The sequence below is a fragment of the Bubalus kerabau genome, chromosome 4 (assembly GCF_029407905.1).
Source record: "Bubalus kerabau isolate K-KA32 ecotype Philippines breed swamp buffalo chromosome 4, PCC_UOA_SB_1v2, whole genome shotgun sequence".
Classification (NCBI taxonomy): domain Eukaryota; kingdom Metazoa; phylum Chordata; class Mammalia; order Artiodactyla; family Bovidae; genus Bubalus; species Bubalus kerabau.
The window spans coordinates 26,674,182-26,692,107 of NC_073627.1; the positions used below are offsets into that span (position 1 = coordinate 26,674,182).

Sequence of the window (17,926 nt, forward strand, 5' to 3'; positions counted from 1 at the left end):
GGAAGCGCCTGTGGGTGTGGGAGGGTTTGTGTAAAAGAAAGAATGTGATCATTTTGACAAACTTTTCACCTAGGCCTGAAACTGTCGGATAAAGATAGTGCTCATTGGAAGCCAGAAACTTGGGTTACGTGATGTGGTGTGGAAGCAGGACTGCTAGTGACAAGAAGTTTCCATCCGTCAGAAATACGGTCCTTTTTTTTGAGGCTGTAACTTTGGCAGGCAAGGAGAGGAATGCCACCTTGGTCTCAGTTGCTTCCAAAGAAATACCTATTCCAGAAGTGAACATGTCCTAAAGGACAGGCAGAGCTCGAGACAGGCTCAGACTATATATCCCCTTGGTAAGGGAAAGGTGTGTCAATGTGGATATCCCAAACCATTGGGTTTTCAGTTTTCTGATAGCAAACCAACCCTGGGGAATTTAGAATTAAAGACCATGAAGACAGAGCTTAACTTTGGCCACCCAGCTCATCACCTTCTCTATTCGCTATAGAAGGCTCTTGCTTTCTGGTACAGAGGCTTCTCTTGATTGACCAAATCTGTATAGGAAGAAATTAAATACAAAATCTATTAACCTGTGCCATGCAAAGCTAGGTAAAGGCAAGTGTGGGCTCTGGGGTTAGTTGGCCTAGGCTCTAACTTGAGCTCTGCTTAAGGTGGTGGGTGGCCCCTGTCAATTAAGATTCCTCACCTGAAAGGTTAGGGCACCTATTTGACATTTACCATTGTGAGGACTATATAAAAGGTATATAAAACGGGGTGTCTCATGGGTGTTCAATAAATGATTCCCACCAATAAGGCTAGAGGGACCTGGTGATCAGTATAGGAGGGAAAGTCAGTCAGGAATTTGAGAAATATTGCATCCACTATTGGTTGATTCCCCTCAAATTCCCTTTTCTTTCCTCTAACCACCATTGACCTGTGTTTCCTTAACACTCACAGCCGAGTCTGTGGCCATAAGCTGGAACTTCTACAGAGGAAGCTGGAAGAGAGGGAAAGTGAATGTTTATTGGCCTAGTAGGGTCTGCTCATTTGAGATAAGGAACATCTTATGAGGAAGGGGTTGGAATTAACAGACTAGAATTTATGTCTCAGGGCTACAGAGACTAGACTGTCTTAGCCAGGAGACAAGACAGCCTTCATTCTAGGCCCGGCTCTACCATGACCTTGTAGTAGATGACCTGTGCAAGTCATTTTATACGTGCTCGCTGTTTTCTGTTACTCAGGTTATCCTTAGTGGATAAATAAGGTTTTCTCCAATAAAAATGCAATGTGAAGGCACTTTAAAAAAAAATAATAAAGTAATGAATGAAGAATATTAGGGGAAGAAAAAAACTTGGAATTTTTTGGGGGGTTTTTTTGATTCTTTTTTAAAACAAAGTTGTCCAGGTTTTATTCACCACCAGCTCCTCCCTCTTCTCCCTGCCTGATGCTGTGCCCACTTCATTCCCAGTCAAGGGAGCGCTTCTCTGGCCTCCTCTGCTGTAATCTCCTGGGAGTAGAGGTCAGTGAAAAGAGCTGGCAGCCAGTAGTGGGCTTCCCCTGGGGCCTGCAGGTCCAGCCAAGCCAGCCCTTCCTTCAGCAGGTGTTCCTGGTGGAAAAAGGAAAAAGTCAGTTGAGAAAGGGGAGTTTCCACAAAGTAGGGTATATAACCCTCAAACCTATCTTGGCTTCAGTAGGGTTTTCAAACTAAATCTACAAGAGTGCCTTCATATATCCACACAGCCAAACTGGAATGATGTGTTTAACCTAGATCTTTGCCCTCTGTGTGAGAAATACTACCAAGTTGCTTAATCTGTGCTGCTGGGAAAGAGGATCATGACAAAGGGGGATGTTGTGGAAGGAAGGTAGGGCCACAGAAACATTTGCTACATGGCCTTGAATAAATCACTAACTCCATTCCCTAAAACAAACGGAGATCACTAACTTTCAGTTAACTTAGTGGGTAACAGACAGCTACAAGACAGGGAAACCCTTTTGGAAAAGTTAATGGAACGTCTGTATTAGAATGGACTCATAGTTCCTGTTACTGGAAATATGCTCCAGATGGGTTGGTTTGACCCAGTATTATTAAACAAATGTTTATGTCATCCCCACTTCACAGATGAAGTTAAGTCTTTAATTTAACTGCCCGGGTAAGGATACTGAAAGCCAGGGCTCCTACATGTTCATGCTACTCTCTCTTCACACTAGTCTTTGGTTAGTACCAGGAAACTTGTATATATAAAACTATATATAAGTGCACTAATTATAGAAATGTAATATCATTATAGTTAATAATTCCCTTCACTCTAATTTCAGTCAAACCACATTAACCATTGACCAGGCTCTACATGTCATGAGAGAAGGTGTTGGTGACTCCCCAGTGGCAGTAGCAGGCTGGTTGTACCTGTGTGCCAGTGTTCGAAGCCCCTTCCTTTGTGAGTTCTACCTCTGTGCCATCTGCAGAGAAACACTGGGATTACTTCTGTGTGGTAGCAACAGCCTTCAAGGCAAGAAGTTAGCAGAAAGAAGCTGCAGCCCTTGCCTGAGTGGTACCTGTCTACCCTCCTCCTCCCATCTGGGGCCCATCTTTTCTCAGCCATTCCAAAAGTCACGTACCAGCACTTGCCGCGCTCGCTCTGTCTCCCATTTAAGACTGGCCTTGATAGCACTGACAGTCACATAGCCATTTTTCTGAAGGAAGGAATGGGGAGTGAGTTAAGTATGTGCTTTCCCTTAGAATCCAGGATCTGCCCAGGGACAAGTAATTTATCCAGACAGGAGGGGGACCTGCCCTTGGGTAAAGCCTAAGGGAGCACAGAAAAGAATGTTTAGAGGACCCGGCATAGAGTAAGAAGTGATTTTCAGGATGAGAGAGGTAGGCAGACTGAGGTGCTCAGTCTTAAGTAGAATCCCTGGTACTAAATATTAATGTAGATTTTTACCAGCAAACTCAAAAGTACAGCAAAGATTCAGAATGATTAACTGATAGGAATGATGATCATCAAAACTGATCATAATTTAAAATAATTAAGAATTCAGCCCTTGTCCATCCTCACCCGAACCATTCCCCAACCCAGAAAAGCCCCCTCCCTTGTTCAGTTCTAGTCTCCATTATATTACTGAAAACTGAACGTGTCTTCCCTAAACACATGATAAAGATCTGAAGGAAGATGGTACAGCTTAAGGCACTATTAAGGAACAGGAGGATGGCAAACAAGATTAAAAATTTTTTTCAAAGAATCCATAAAGTAGTTTTACAAAGACATCAAAAAAATCTGTTCACCAAGGATATTCAGTTAGTTGTCTGCATGTCTGTCTACTACTCCACTAGAATGTGAGCTCTTTGAGAGCAGGAACTATGTGGTACCCATCTTTATTTGCCCCTACAGCCTGGCCCAGTGCTTTGCACTGTAGCTGCTCAATAAACATCTGCTAAATAAGCACAGGTCTGAGTAGTGCATCCATTAGACAGTTTCAGCAAACGCATGAGTGATGGTGGGGAGGAGATCAGAAAATACCTTCCTAGACTGTCATGCACACACATGCACATGCATGCACACTCACACATGCATGCACACACTCACACTCTCTCTCAGAAGGCACACCAGTACCTCTGCCAGCTGCAGCACCACAGTGTGATCCATATTGAGCTCAGCAGGAACAGACTGAATGAGGTAAGTGCCACCCACAGGGATGATGCCAAAGCCAGTGCCGAGTGCCTTTAGTTTCTTGATGGCCCTGATCAGGTCGTCTCTGAGGTGAGGAAGAGCTGCATAAAGATCCCTGGCAGACCAGACCTAGCAACAGTGCAGTTTCAGCTCTGCCCTAGGCAGGATACCCTGATGGAAGACTCACATGTCTGCACAACATTTAACTACATCGGTAAAAAGGCAGGGTTAAAGTGCACCAAATGGTGCCTGGACGTTCAAGGGAGATGGTAGAGGAGTCAGGCTTTCCATTCAACAAGCCATTCCAACACCAGAGGTAAAAAACCATGCTTCCAGGAGCCCATCAGGAAATGGGACTAAGCGAGCTGAACTTAATAGGCAGTAGTGTGAACCATGGCAAAATACAGAATGCTTATCCATTTGAAAGGGGGCAACCCAGCTGATTACTGCCATTTAGAAATTCAGACCCAGCAGTGTTCGATTTTCTTATTTCTTAGTTGACAATTAACTGAAATTAGAAAAGAAAACCCATGTCTGAAAATGTGCAGACCACATATGCAGTCTACATACTGATTAGCTTTTTTCACCTTTTCTCAAATTGGAGTCATGCATAAAGGCTAGTGAACCAGGCCCATTTAGACCCCATCTTCTGAGCTCAACTCCTTTCCCCAGCCTTTCTCAGTGCCTGCTCTAATCTCCTTGACCACAAATAACGTCAAGAGTATACACCCCCTCAAGTATGTTTATTAAAAAAAAATGTGTGTGCATACACACATTCACATATTTATGCATGCTTAGAAGGAAATCTGTCAAAATGTTTGATAGTTATAATCTCTCAGCTGAGAAACAATGGGTGGTTTGGTTTTTTTTTATATCTCTTTTCAGTTTTCTAAAATAAAAATGTTTCTTCTGATCATAAAGGGTGAATAAAAGATTTCTAAACTAGCCTAGATCTACAAACAGTAAGGAGAAAAGATTTCCACCTGATTTTTAAAGACCTTTCTATACTCCAAGAGGTTGGAAGACAAAACCTACTGGCTGACATCCTGGGCGAATTTGCCCCTTCCTTTTAACACCTGTTGATGCAGTTCCTCCAAAGTTATCAGACCTATTGGAGAGGGGGGACAGAAAGCAGTTGAAGGATTACCTTTATGACTTAAAAAAGTCAGCATCATATCTGAAAAACTATAAATGTTCTCTTGACACCAGGGCTGTGTCTACAGCCAATGATTTCTAACTGGTTTTAAGCTTTAAGACCATTCAGTATGCTTATTAAGATGACACCACTGGATGACCATTTTGAAGGTCACATTTTGGGTAGCACAGAGACTCAGTTGACATCACCACACCTTGGAGAAGCAGAGCAGGCCTATGGTTACTAATGAGAAAATCATAATCCAGACATATCATCTATCAGGAGGAAAGGCCTATTTTCTACCTCCCTATATGTTCTGTAACAACTAGGAGCTAAGCTTTCCTGACCAAAGACCTTTGGAGAATAGAGAGAATCCTTCATGTTTACCGCTGGCCATGGAGACCAGCCATGAATTCAACTGCATGAAGCACTAATGTGCTTCTCAGGACCAAACAGCTTCTCAAGACCTTATTGGCCTGCAGACTGCCAGATTGGAAAGATCATTTTTCAAGACTCTTTTTTTCTTTCTCAGAGAAGCCCAAAGCCCAGTCCACAGGACTCCATTCAACCACCCTCACCTCCATTCCGGTGCTTCAGGGCCAGGCACACTTCAATTATCTGGACACCCAGCTCGTAATAGAAGTCTCCCACGCCTAGCATCTCAGACCAAAATCCTTTTCCAGCTAAAAGACAGAAAAACAAAAGCTAGGTTATTCATTAGTTAACTTTTTCTTTCAAAGCTAGATTAAAACATCTACTCTATGGGCAGTCTTCTCTGCCCAGTGTTAAGCCCTTCTGGACTCAGGATACTCAACACCATCTGACTCTTGGTTATTCCTACTAAACAACAGGTTCAGAAAGTTTTAAAGGTGGGCAATCTAAAAAGCAGTTCTATTTGGCTGATATCTCTGGCTCAGAGTCAAATATAATGGGATATATGGTCTAGACAAAGCTAAGAGTATAAGCTGACCTGGCATTCGAAAGTCCACTGGAGATATTTTATTGAGTAAAAAATGCAGGTTATAAAGTAGTAATTACAGCATAATCCCATATATCTTTAAAAAATAATTTATAAATATGATGAAGTGAATATGATTTACTTTCTATGTCTAGAAAGTAAATATACCTTAACCATACTTTATCTCTGCAATAACAGGCAGGGTCAAAAGACTTCTTTCTCATTTTCTTTTATTTTCTTTGTTGACTGAAACACATACCACTTTTTATCAAAACTAAATTTTTTTTTTTAATAAAGGGAAAAAACAGTCATAAAAAAGTTTTAGAGCAGGTCATTCCAAGATCATGTACACTGTCCACTCAGCCTGCACTCCAGCCTCTCCATCGTTCCCATCAAACTGGACATTCAGTTATCCTGCTAGGTACTCCCTATCCTGCTAGGATCTCCCTGTAAGCCTTTACAGAAGATGTTCCAGCAATAGTGATGACAACTAGGTGAGCTCTGCCCCTTAGCAACCCTAGAACACTGTACCCCCACAGATTCCTTACAGGCCAGAGGATCCACTCCAATGGTGGCACACATGTCTTGAAACTGCACCCGGAACTCAGGATTCTTCCGGATCTCCTGCTTGTGTTTGCTGGCAAATTCTTCCAGGTTGGTCTTGAACATGTCCAACTGCTTTGACATCTGCAGGATGAACAAAGGGAAGGTTAGGGGCAACCCAACCAAATGATAACTAAATGCCAAGAGTAGGTCCCTGGGCCAGTGGCACAGCAAAGGCTGAAATAACCTATTGTCTTCAGGACTACCATTATACTGTTAACTGTTCCCTTCCTTTTTTTTCCTGCCTCTCCTTCACAGTTCTGCTGTAACAGAAACAAGATGCTGTAATGTTGCTTCAATTCTAAAATACACATTTTTTCCCTACGTGTTTTCTGTTCTAAAGTCAGCATACATCTAACAATTTTTTCTTTCCCATTCTTTCTTTTTTAAAAATTTTCGTATTTACTCATTCATTCACTTTCTTCCAGTTTTACTGAGATAAAATTGACTTATAGCACTGTATATACGGCATTATATGGCATAATTATCTGACTCACATACATCATGAAATGATCACAGTTAAGTTTAGTGAACATCTACCATCTCATACAGACACAAAATTAAAGAAATAGAAAAAAAACGTTCTTCCTTGTGATAAGAACTCTTAGGATTTACTCTCTTAACAACTCATTATATAATATGTTGTAAGTGCTTTTCTTTTTCCTGGGGCGGCAGGGGGAATGTTATTAAACTGAAGGACCTACAAATGAGGACCTACTGTATAGCATAAGGAACTCTACTCAATATTCTGTAATGACCCATATGGGAAAAGAATCTGAGAAAGAACAGATATTGTGTAACTGACTCAACATGCTGTACATTTGAAACTAACAGAACACTGTAAATCAACTATATGCCAATATAAAATAAAATCATTTTAAAAAATCTAATGAAATTAATTGAAGATACCTAACAATCAATTTTGCAGCATTCACACAGTGGGAAATCTTCAGCAACTGACAGAAAAGCTAGATAGGGGAGTAAGCAAGCCTGGCATGAATCAACGTGTTGTTGAATCTCTGGGTCAAGGACCTCCTTGAGGATAACCCTGGATAAAGAATCTCTGAGGAAGGGTTTTGAGTCTACAGTCTACCACATTACATTCTAAAGCTACATTCTTTTTAGCTTCAGGGGCTATTCTGATTTCCTATTTGCATTACTCCTCTTTCCCTAATTAACAAAGCCTATCTTCAACCCACCAAGAATAACCACTCCTGGCCCAGCATCTCCTCTCATTTTCTCCTATTAAAAATGAGTATGTTATTATAGTCACCATTTCCAGTTGATTCCTGCATGTTATCTCCCTCTATGACTGGGACTTTTTGAAGAGCACAGCCTGTGTTTACCTTCTTTCCTCAGTTCAAGGGCCCCATTTCCCTGCCTCACTGCCTCCTTTTCTTCACCAGGAAAAATGAATGAGTACACTAGAGGGCATGTACAGAGAAGGAAATACTAGAGAAGGAAACTGCAGGAACCACACCCTCATCACTGTCACACACTTCTGGTACGCACCTAGATGTGATGGTGGTGGGTGCCAGAGGTTAGGCAGTATTTCCATGTTATTCTTTGGCATTTAAAGTAAAAACTCAAAAGACCCAAATCAAAGACGCGCCTAATAATCAAATTTGAAGCATTCACACAATAGGAAATCTTCAGCCACTAACATGGCTTAAGTTTTCTACCACTTACTTACCAAGTGAAATCTTCTACCACTTACGATCTATGTAACCTTGGATAAAGCACTTAACACCTCAGCGCCCTCAATTCTAAACTGCAAAGAACAGAGTTCTTTCTTGATAGAACTGTCAAGAGGAATGAAAAAGACAGCGTACCTAAAGAAAATGGACATATGCCTGGGATGCTGAAAGTAGGTAATCATTCAAAGATGTCAGCTATCGTTGTTATTAGCAAGTCACCTAAATGATCTGAGCAGCACAGAAATCAGGATTTGCCAAATACTCTATTTTTGGTTGGTCCAAACAATCTGGTTTATATCAGAGGGGTCCTGCCCAGCCTCGTGGGATCTCTCTCGCTACCTGGAGCCCTCCAACCTACTCACCTGGGCCAGCTGGTCCTCAGCCAAGACAGTCCCTCGCTCCTTGTACTTGGCCTGTCAAGGCAAAGAGACCAAGATGAGTTGAAAGAATGGATGCTGGGGGCTCCCACTTGTATCGCCTCCGCAGAAGTATGATAAGAGGAGGATCTCGCAAATGGTTTTTCTTAGGGAGAGGAGGGAACAGACAACTCCCTTGTAATCAAATTGAGGGGCGTGGGGAAAAGGACTGATGGGTCTGGGGATGGTGCCATTCCAATCCACCGGAAGCTGGAGAAACTCAGCTCCCCGGAATCCGAGAAGCCCGCGTCAAATTCTTTCGGGAGGCTATTTGAGGGTATAGAGCTCTGCTCGGAGAGAACTGTCTCTCTCGAGTCAGGGGTGGCTGTGGGTCCGCCTTCTTCCCCTCACCTCGGCAAGCTTCTTCTTGGCGATGGCGCCAGCTCCCACCCCACGACGGTGCATCCCCGCCGTGGCCCGCGGGCCGCCCCGCTGCCGGGACCCCGGGTCTCCACTTCCCGGGATCCGCCACCGGCTCCCCGACGCGGAAGCGCGTGTCGTACGTCATCTTCGCGCGACGGAAGTTACGTCCAGGCTTCCGGCTGCGGGGCTGATATCGCCCACCGCCAAGGGCCCAGCGGCCCCGCCTCTTACGCCGAGAAGGAGCTGCAAAACTGCGGCCGGGTGTTCCCACCCACGTGTACTCCTCGGATCCTCTTAACTTCCTGTGGCCGTCCTCAACTGCCACCCCAGCTTCCAGGTGGAGGTCCGCCACTGCTCACTGGCTGTCTACCGAGTGTCATACGCTGAGTTGGATACCAAGGATTCCGTATCAAGCATACAGCAATCCATTCTATGCTAATAGGGTTTACCTTTTGGAATCACTCAGAGCTTCTGACTGTGGAATGCCTTACGGTTAAGAATTTGGACTCTGAAATTAGTTTACCTAGCTCGTAGCTTCCACTACATATGATCCAGTTGTTGTTTAGTCTCTTTAAGTGAAGTGAAGTTGCTCAGTCGTGTCCGACTCTTTGCGACCCCATGGACTGTAGCCTACCAGTCTCCTCAGTCCATGTAATTTTCCAGGCAAGAATACTGGAGTGGGTTGCCATTTCCTTCTCCAGGGGATCTTCCCAACCCAGGGATCGAACCCGGGTCTCCCATACTGCAGGCAGACGCTTTACCGTCTGAGCCGCAAGTCGTGTGCTACTCGTAAGACCCCATGGACCATAACCAGCCAGCCTCCTCTGTCCAAGGGATTTACTGGAGTGGGTTGCCATTTTCTTCTCCAGGTGTATCTTCCTCACCCAGAGATGGAACTCGTTTCTCTTGCATTGGCAAGTGGATTCTTTATCACTGAGCCACCAGGGAACTTCAGGCAAATACCTTAATCACTTGTGTTCCATCCACAGTTGTGAAAGAGTCATACCTACTCATGAAGTTATGAGAAATAAGCCAGAAAATATATAACAAAGCACATGAATATCAGCTGTGTTTGTTATTCATCAGGTCTGTGATACAATCAGTTTTCTGTGTGTTTAGAAAGCTCCATATGTGATTTCCAAGGGCTCTCCTTGTGGCTCAGATGGTAAAGAATCTGCCTGCAATGCAGGAGACCTGAGTTTGATCCCTGGGTCAGGAAGATCCGCTGAACTGGCTTTCGTCACCCTGGAGAAGGGAATTGCTACCCATTCCAGTGTGCTTGCCTGGAAAATCTCATAGACAGAAGAGCCTGGCGGGCTACAGTTCTTGAGTTTGCAGAGGGAGACAGGACTAAGCGACTAACACTTTCACTTTTTTTTTTTTTTTAAGTAGGTGATTTCCATAACATTATTGAGTCTTGCAAAGGAGGAGCCAGTAGAGGTTTGGAGGAGCCAATGGAGGTTTCTTAAATCAGAGAGTAGTAATAAATTTTTGTTACAGGAAAATTAGTGGCAACCTAGACTTAATTTTTGAGTCAGTTGTAGCAGTCCAAAGAAGAAATGGTAAGGGGGGAACTAAGATGGTGGCAGTAAGGATAGCGAGAATGGGACAAATTCAGGACATATTAAGGTGGGATGGTAAAACTGATGAGATGGGGGCACCAAGTGAAAGTTGCTCAGTCGTGTCTGATTCTTTGTGACCCCCACAGACTATACAGTCTGTGGAATTCTCCAGGCCAGAATACTGGAGTGGGTAGCTGTTCCCTTCTCCAGGGGATCTTCCCAAACCAGGGATCGAATCCAGGTCTCCCGCATTGCAGGCAGATCGTTTACCAGCTGAACCACCAGGGAAGCCCAGGAATACTAGAGTGGGTAGCCTATCCCTTCTCCAGGAGATCTTCACAACCCAGGAATCAAACCGGGGTCTCCCACATTGCAGGCAGATTCTTTACCAGCTGAGCTACCAGGGAAGCCTGAGATGGGGACAGAGTGGGTGGGAAAACTTAGCAGGATGTTCAACTTCCTGGCTTAAGCAACAGGGTGGTGCCATTCAGAGAGGTAAAACAGACTACAAGATGAAGTTGAGAAAATAACTGAGTGGTTTTGAAAATGCTGAAATTGAGGTTTGTGTGACATCACAGAAGAGATGGCCAATTGTCATTCAGATATACTGGTTTGAAGTTCTGCGCAAAGATACGGGCTGGGCTACAGGTCAAGGCAAAACCATGAATGTGACTAATGTTACCAGAGTGTCTTCAAGTAAAAGGATAAAAAGAGGACCTGAGGGACTTCCTTGGTGGTCCAGTGGTTAGGAATCCACCTTGCAAAGAGGAGGATGCAGGTCCATCCCTGGTCAGGAACTAAGATCCTAGATGCTGCAGAGCCACTAAGCCTCTTAACAAAAGAAGCCTATGGTGCCACAGTGAAGACCCAGAGCAGCAAAAAAAAAAAGGGGGGGGGGATGGGAGCAGGACTTCCTTGGCGGTCCAGTGGTTAAGACTCTGTGTTCCCAATTCAGGGGGCACAGATGGGGGAACTAAGATTGTGCATGCCACACGGCACAGCCTCAGGAAATAGGATGAGAGCAGAGATAGGTGGCAGGATATTTAGTTGGCATTTGGGGCCTTGAGGGATGGTGGAGCATGAGCCCAAAGAGTTTAGGTCCCTGAGGATTTTATGGGACAAGCTGTCACACCAGCCCTAGGCTACCTGCTTCCAGGTAGAGAAATAATGCTCTATCATGCTAAAAATATTCAGCACTGTTATTTTGTATTTTCGTCTCTTTTGAAGCAGAATGTAATATTAATAGGTTCAAGGACTAAGGCTGAAACAGTTATTCAGGCTATCATAGTCATACCTTTAGGTTCATTCTGATGCATACCCTCAGATGCTGAACATAGATAACATAAGCCCCCTTAAACACAAACTTACTTTCACAAACACAGATTTGTCCCCTCCAACACATGTATTTGACACTTTCATACACACTCAATCCTCCATTATACCTACCCACCCCTGACTATGAAAAACATGCTAACCTCATACATACACACATTGATTTTGAGCTCATATTTTCATATTCTTACTATACCACTGCTTAACACAAAAAAACTCAGTCCTTTAGATCCTCACTGATGCCATCTAGACACACCGACCTCATTTTTCACTCTGTGACTCCTTAACATGTACAAACTGACCCCCTCATTCACACTCATTACTTCAGAGAACCGTGGTGTTGGAGAAGACTCTTGAGAATCCCTTGGACTGCAAGGAGATCCAACCAGTCCATCCTAAAGGAGATCAGTCCTGGGTGTTCATTGGAAGGACTGATGCTGAAGCTGAAACTCCAATACTTTGGCCACCTGATGCAAAGAGTTGACTCATTTGAAAAGACCCTGATGCTGGGAAGGTTTGAGGGCAGGAGGAGAAGGGGACGACAGAGGATGAGATGCTTGGATGGTATCACTGACTCAATGGACATGGGTTTGGGTAGACTCCAGCAGTTGGTGATAGACAGGGAGGCCTGGTGTGCTGCGGTTCATGGGGTTGCAGAGTCGGACACGACTGAGTGACTGAACTGAAGTGAACCCTGGGTTGGGAAGATAACCTGAGGAGGGCATGGCAACCCACTCCAATATTCTTGCCTGGAGAATCCCCATGGGCAGATGAGCCTGACGGGCTACAGTCCATAGGGTCACAAAGAGTCATACACGACTGAAGAGACTTAGCACGCCCGCACCTTCAAATGCATGCATGCTTCTTGAAGTACACACATTGGCCCTTGATAAACTTCATTGGCACCCATGAGCAGACATGCTTATTTCCTTTTTCAGATACATTTGTTCTCCTCTATAAGAGAAAGTTTGTTGACCAATAATGTGCTGGTAAATAATCACCTCTCTAGGTTGGAAGAGAGGCGATCTGATTTATAGCATTTGCCAATTTCCATAGTGTAAATACTCTGAGTATGCCCTTTCAAGCTATTGTTTCAAGTTATCAGTGCTTTTGCAACCTGCTCACAAAATTACTGCCAATTTCACAATGCTCTTAGAAGCACTTTGGTTCAGTACACCACTGAATGCTGACCAACCCAGATGCCCTCACTTGCTTTAAGTGACTAGTGAGTCACGGGTCTTACTGCAAAATGGCTTAGAGCATGGGCTTATAATTCTCTGCCTCATGGAGGCAGTATAGTGCGTGGTTAACAGCTATTACATTACCATTATCTTGAAGGATTGTGATGAGGCTTTAAATTAAATGAGATCACCATGATTTTTAAAAACTGATATTTACAAGTATGAACAAAAACAAGAGTAAAAAAACCACCAAAAGTTGAAAAAAAAATGATGTTTAAAAGTACTGAGCACAAATGCCTGGCATTTGTAAGACAGTTGTACAAAACTTTTTAAAATAACCCTTTCAGATTCATTGACTCACAGAGACACCCAAGATTGCAGAAATGTAGATCCAAACTCCTCCTCAATGCAGTCAGCTCTATCATGGAGAATCACTAAAATATATCCTCTGAATAAAGGCATGCTCTAAATTGTGTGATGCATACTTTTAGAACTCAAGGAGGTTAAAGGAAAGGAAACCCAAAATGTTACAACTGGAAGAGATTACAAACTGGCAGCCCTCAGGCAAATTCAGTTCTCCAAGGAGTTTTATTTGGTCATCAGAATGCCTTTAGGGTCACATTTCTTTCCCATTTTCACAGTCCCAATCTTTCTCCTTGTTTTACAGGGTCCTCATTTAGCTTCGGAGAAGGCAATGGCACCCCACTCCAGTACTCTTGCCTGGAAAATCCCATGGGCGGAGGAGCCTGGTAGGCTGCAGTCCATGGGGTCGCTAAGAGTTGGACACGACTGAGCAACTTCACTTTCACTTTTCACTTTCATGCGTTGGAGAAGGAAATGGCAACCCACTCCAGTGTTCTTGCCTGGAGAATCCCAGGGACGGTGGAGCCTGGTGGGCTGCCGTCTATGGTCGCACAGGGTCGGACACGACTGAAGTGACTTAGCAGTAGCAGCACTTAGCTTATTTGGTTTACCAGCCCAGCCATTCAGCCAATCCAGTTTGCCAGTCCCTGAATTTAAACTAATACTTTGGGGTTTTTTGTTTGTTTGTTTGTTTGTTTTGCCCCTACATGCAGCATGAAAAACTTCACTGTGTAGGGATAAAACCATTTACCTCTGCAGTGGAAGCACAGTATTTTTTGTTTTGTTTTTTTTAATTATGAAAATATGATAACACACACAGGAGACTTGGAAAATACAGAACAAGGTATAGACCCACTATATATTGAAATTAGTTTTTAAGTAGATAAATTAAGATTTTTAGTTGGAGTTTTAATATCAAACTCTCAAGAATTAATAAAATGACTATACAGAGAAGTAGAAGGATATAGTAGACCTGAAAAGCATTATGAACCAATTCAACATAATTAAGATTTATACAGTTTTCACACAAGAGTAGGATACAAATTCTATTCAAGTTCCCATAGACTATAAACTAGGAAACATTGGAAAATATCCAGGGACATAAGACCAAGTGCAAAAACTTGATGGTCTAAATTCCCATTTTCTTTTTTTTTTTTTTGCAACATAGTATTTCTTTATATTCTCTGCATTAGATTAGAAGTTTCAAGCCTCATTCAAATTTTTTTTAAATCAGTAAGATAATAAACTTTCTAGACTTTAATCGGTAATACTACTAGATACCAAAATACATGAAACTATATCAAAGTTTTGAGTGAATATAAATTAGAAATCTAGCATTCTATTCATATTAAGTTGAACAAGTAGAATCAAAATGTCATAAATTGTTTAGCTAGTCAAAGATTGTAAGTTTTCCAAAATGTATATTATATATATTATTTATGTATACATATGAATACACAGAAGAACTATACAAAAAAGATGACCCAGATAACCACAATGATGTGATCACTCACCTAGAGCCAGACATCCTGGAATGTGAAGTCAAGTGGGCCTTAGGAAGCCCACTTGAATCACTAAGAACAAAACTAGTGGAGGTGATGGAATTCCAGTGGAGCTATTTCAAATCCTAAAAGATGATGCTGTGAAAGTGTTGCACTCAATATGCGAGCAAATCTGGAAAACTCAGAGGTGGCCACAGGACTGGAAAAGGTCAGTTTTCATCCCAATCCCAAAGAAAGTCAATGCCAAAGAATGTTCAAACTACCGCACAATTGCACTCATCTCACACACTAGCAAAGTAATGCTCAAAATTCTCCAAGCCAGGCTTCAACAGTACGTGAACCATGAACTTCCTGTTGTTCAAGCTGGATTTAGAAAAGGCAGAGGAACCAGAGATCAAATTGCCAACATTACTGGATCATCAAAGAAGCAAGAGAATTCCAGAAAAACATCTACTTCTGTTTTATTGACTATGCCAAAGCCTTTGACTGTGTGGATCACAACAAACTGTGGAAAATTCTTAAAGAGACGGGAATACCAGACCACCTGACCTGCCTCCTGAGAAATCTGTATGCAGGTCAGAAGCAACAGTTAGAACTATACATGAAACAACAGACTGGTTCAAAATCGGGACAGGAGTACGTCAAGGCTGTATATTATCACCCTGCTTATTTAACGTACATGCAGAATACATCATGCGAAATGCTGGGCTGGATGAAGCACAAGCTGGAGTCAAGATGGCCGGGAGAAATATCAATAACCTCAGATACGCAGATGACACCACCCTTATGGCAGAAAGTGAAGAGGAACTAAAAAGCCTCTTGATGAAAGTGAAAGTGGAGAGTGAAAAAGTTACCTTAAAACTCAATATTCAGAAAACTAAGATCATGGCATCTGGTCCCATCACTTCATGGCAAATAGGCGGGAAAACAATGGAAACAGTGACAGACTTTATTTTTTGGGGCTCCAAAATCAGTGCAGATGGTGACTGCAGCCATGAAATTAAAAGATGCTTGCTCCTTGGAAGAAAACCTCTGACCAACCAACACAGCATATTAAAAAGCGGAGACATTACTTTACTAACAAAGATCCACCTAGTCAAAGCTATGGTTTTTCAAGTAGTCATGTATGAATGTGCGAGTTGGACTATAAAGAAAGCTGAGCACCAAAGAATTGATGGTTTTGAACTGTGGTGTTGGAGAAGACTTCTGAGAGTCCCTTGGACCGATGGAGAAGCTCTATACAGTCAGCAAAAACAAGACCAGGAGCTGACTGTGGCTCAGATCATGAACTCCTTATTGCCAAATTCAGACTTAAATTGAAGAAAGTGGGGGAAAACCACTAGACCATTCAGGTATGACCTAAATCAAATCCCTTATGATTACACAGTGGAAGTGAGAAATAGATTTAAGGGACTAGATCTGATAGATAGAGTGCCTGATGAACTATGGACGGAGGTTCGTGACATTGTACAGGAGACAGGGATCAAGACCATCCCCATGGAAAAGAAATGCAAAAAGGCAAAATGGCTGTCTGGGGACGCCTTACAAATAGCTGTGAAAAGAAGAGAAGCAAAAAGCAAAGGAGAAAAGGAAAGATATAAACATCTGAATGCAGAGTTCCAAAGAATAGCAAGGAAAGATAAGAAAGCCTTCCTCAGCGATCAGTGCAAAGAAATAGAGGAAAACAACAGAATGGGAAAGACTAGAGATCTCTTCAAGAAAATTAGAGATACCAAGGGAATATTCCATGCAAAGATGGGCTCGATAAAGGACAGCAATGGTATGGACCTGACAGAAGCAGAAGATATTAAGAAGAGGTGGCAAGAATACACAGAAGAACTATACAAAAGAGATCTTCACGACCCAGATAATCATGATGGTGTGATCACTCACCTAGGGCCAGACATCCTGAAATGGGAAGTCAAGTGGGCCTTAGAAAGCATCACTACAAACAAAGCCAGTGGAGGTGATGTAATTCCAGTTGAGCTCTTTCAAATCCTGAAAGATGATGCTGTGAAAGTGCTGCACTCAATATGCGAGCAAATTTGGAAAACTCAGCAGTGGCCACAGGACTGGAAAAGGTCCGTTTTCATTCCAATCCCAAAGAAAGGCAATGCCAAAGAATGCTCAAACCAATTGCACTCATCTCACACGCTAATAAAGTAATGCTCAAAATTCTCCAAGCCAGGCTTCAGCAATATGTGAACCATGAACTTCCAGATGTTCAAGATGGTTTTAGAAAAGGCAGAGGAACCAGAGATCAAATTGCCAACATCTGCTGGATCATCGAAAAAGCAAGAGAGTTCCAGAAAAAACATCTATTTCTGCTTTATTGACTATGCCAAAGCCTTTGACTGTGTGGATCACAATAAACTGTGGAAAATTCTGAAAGAGATGGGAATACCAGACCACCTGACTTGCCTCTTCAGAAACCTGTATGCAGGTCAGGAAGCAACAGTTAGAACTGGACATGGAACAACAGACTGGTTCCAAGTAGGAAAAAGAGTACGTCATGGCTGTATATTGTCACCTTGCTTATTTAACTTATATGCAGAGTACATCATGAGAAACGCTGGACTGTAAAAAACACAAGCTGGCATCAAGATTGCTGGGAGAAATATCAATAACTTCAGATATGCAGGTGACACTACCCTTATGGCAGAAAGTGAAGAGGAACTAAAAAGCCTCTTGATGAAAGTGAAAGAGGAGAGTGAAAAAGTTGGCTTAAAGCTCAACATTCAGAAAACGAAGATCATGGCATCTGGTCCCATCACTTCATGGGAAATAGATGGGGAAACAGTGTCAGACTTTATTTTTTTGGGCTCCAAAATCACTGCAGATGGTGACTGCAGCCATGAAATGAAAAGATGCTTACTCCTTGGAAGGAAAGTTATGACCAACCTAAACAGCATATTGAAAAGCAGAGATATTACTTTGCCAACAAAGGTCCATCTAGTCAAGGCTATGGTTTTTCCAGTGGTCATGTATGGATGTGAGAGTTGGACTGTGAAGAAAGCTGAGCGCCGAAGAATTGATGCTTTTGAACTGTGGTGTTGGAGAAGACTCTTTTTTTTTTTTTTTTTTTTTTTCTTCAGCTAAGACAGCAAAAGAGATGATTTATTGTACACGTTACATTCAGCCACAACTGAGAAGAGAACTAGTCC

The 17,926-nt window shown here is 42.7% G+C and overlaps 1 protein-coding gene across 2 annotated transcripts; it reads right to left on the reverse strand.

The window, feature by feature from the left end:
- Positions 1–986: 986 nt before the first annotated feature.
- On the reverse strand, positions 987–8,969 carry SNF8 (SNF8 subunit of ESCRT-II). Of its 2 annotated transcripts, XM_055576124.1 has the most exons (9): positions 8,811–8,969; positions 8,406–8,456; positions 6,292–6,430; positions 5,364–5,468; positions 4,686–4,758; positions 3,594–3,735; positions 2,599–2,673; positions 2,387–2,439; positions 1,454–1,588 (listed from the first exon to the last, which is right to left on the reverse strand). In XM_055576124.1, the coding sequence occupies exons 1-8, from the start codon at positions 8,862–8,864 to the stop codon at positions 2,425–2,427; spliced, it is 654 nt and encodes a 217-aa protein (XP_055432099.1). In that variant the 5' UTR covers positions 8,865–8,969; the 3' UTR covers positions 1,454–1,588; positions 2,387–2,424. The 2 variants fall into 2 exon arrangements, with proteins under 2 accessions (XP_055432098.1, XP_055432099.1); XM_055576123.1 differs by lacking the exon at positions 2,387–2,439 and having other exon boundaries at positions 987–1,588.
- Between the last annotated feature and the right edge of the window lie 8,957 nt (positions 8,970–17,926).

Bases quoted from the DNA above. Each gene is read 5' to 3' on its own strand.
- SNF8 (XM_055576123.1), bottom strand. From the start codon at position 8,864: ATGCACCGTCGTGGGGTGGGAGCTGGCGCCATCGCCAAGAAGAAGCTT. The intron at 4,759-5,363 runs GTGAGGGTGGTT...CCTCTCCAATAG, and splicing joins CCTGAAGCACCGGAATGGAG to GTCTGATAACTTTGGAGGAA. The intron at 3,736-4,685 runs GTAGGTTTTGTC...TCCTCACCTCAG, and splicing joins TTCGCCCAGGATGTCAGCCA to AGACGACCTGATCAGGGCCA.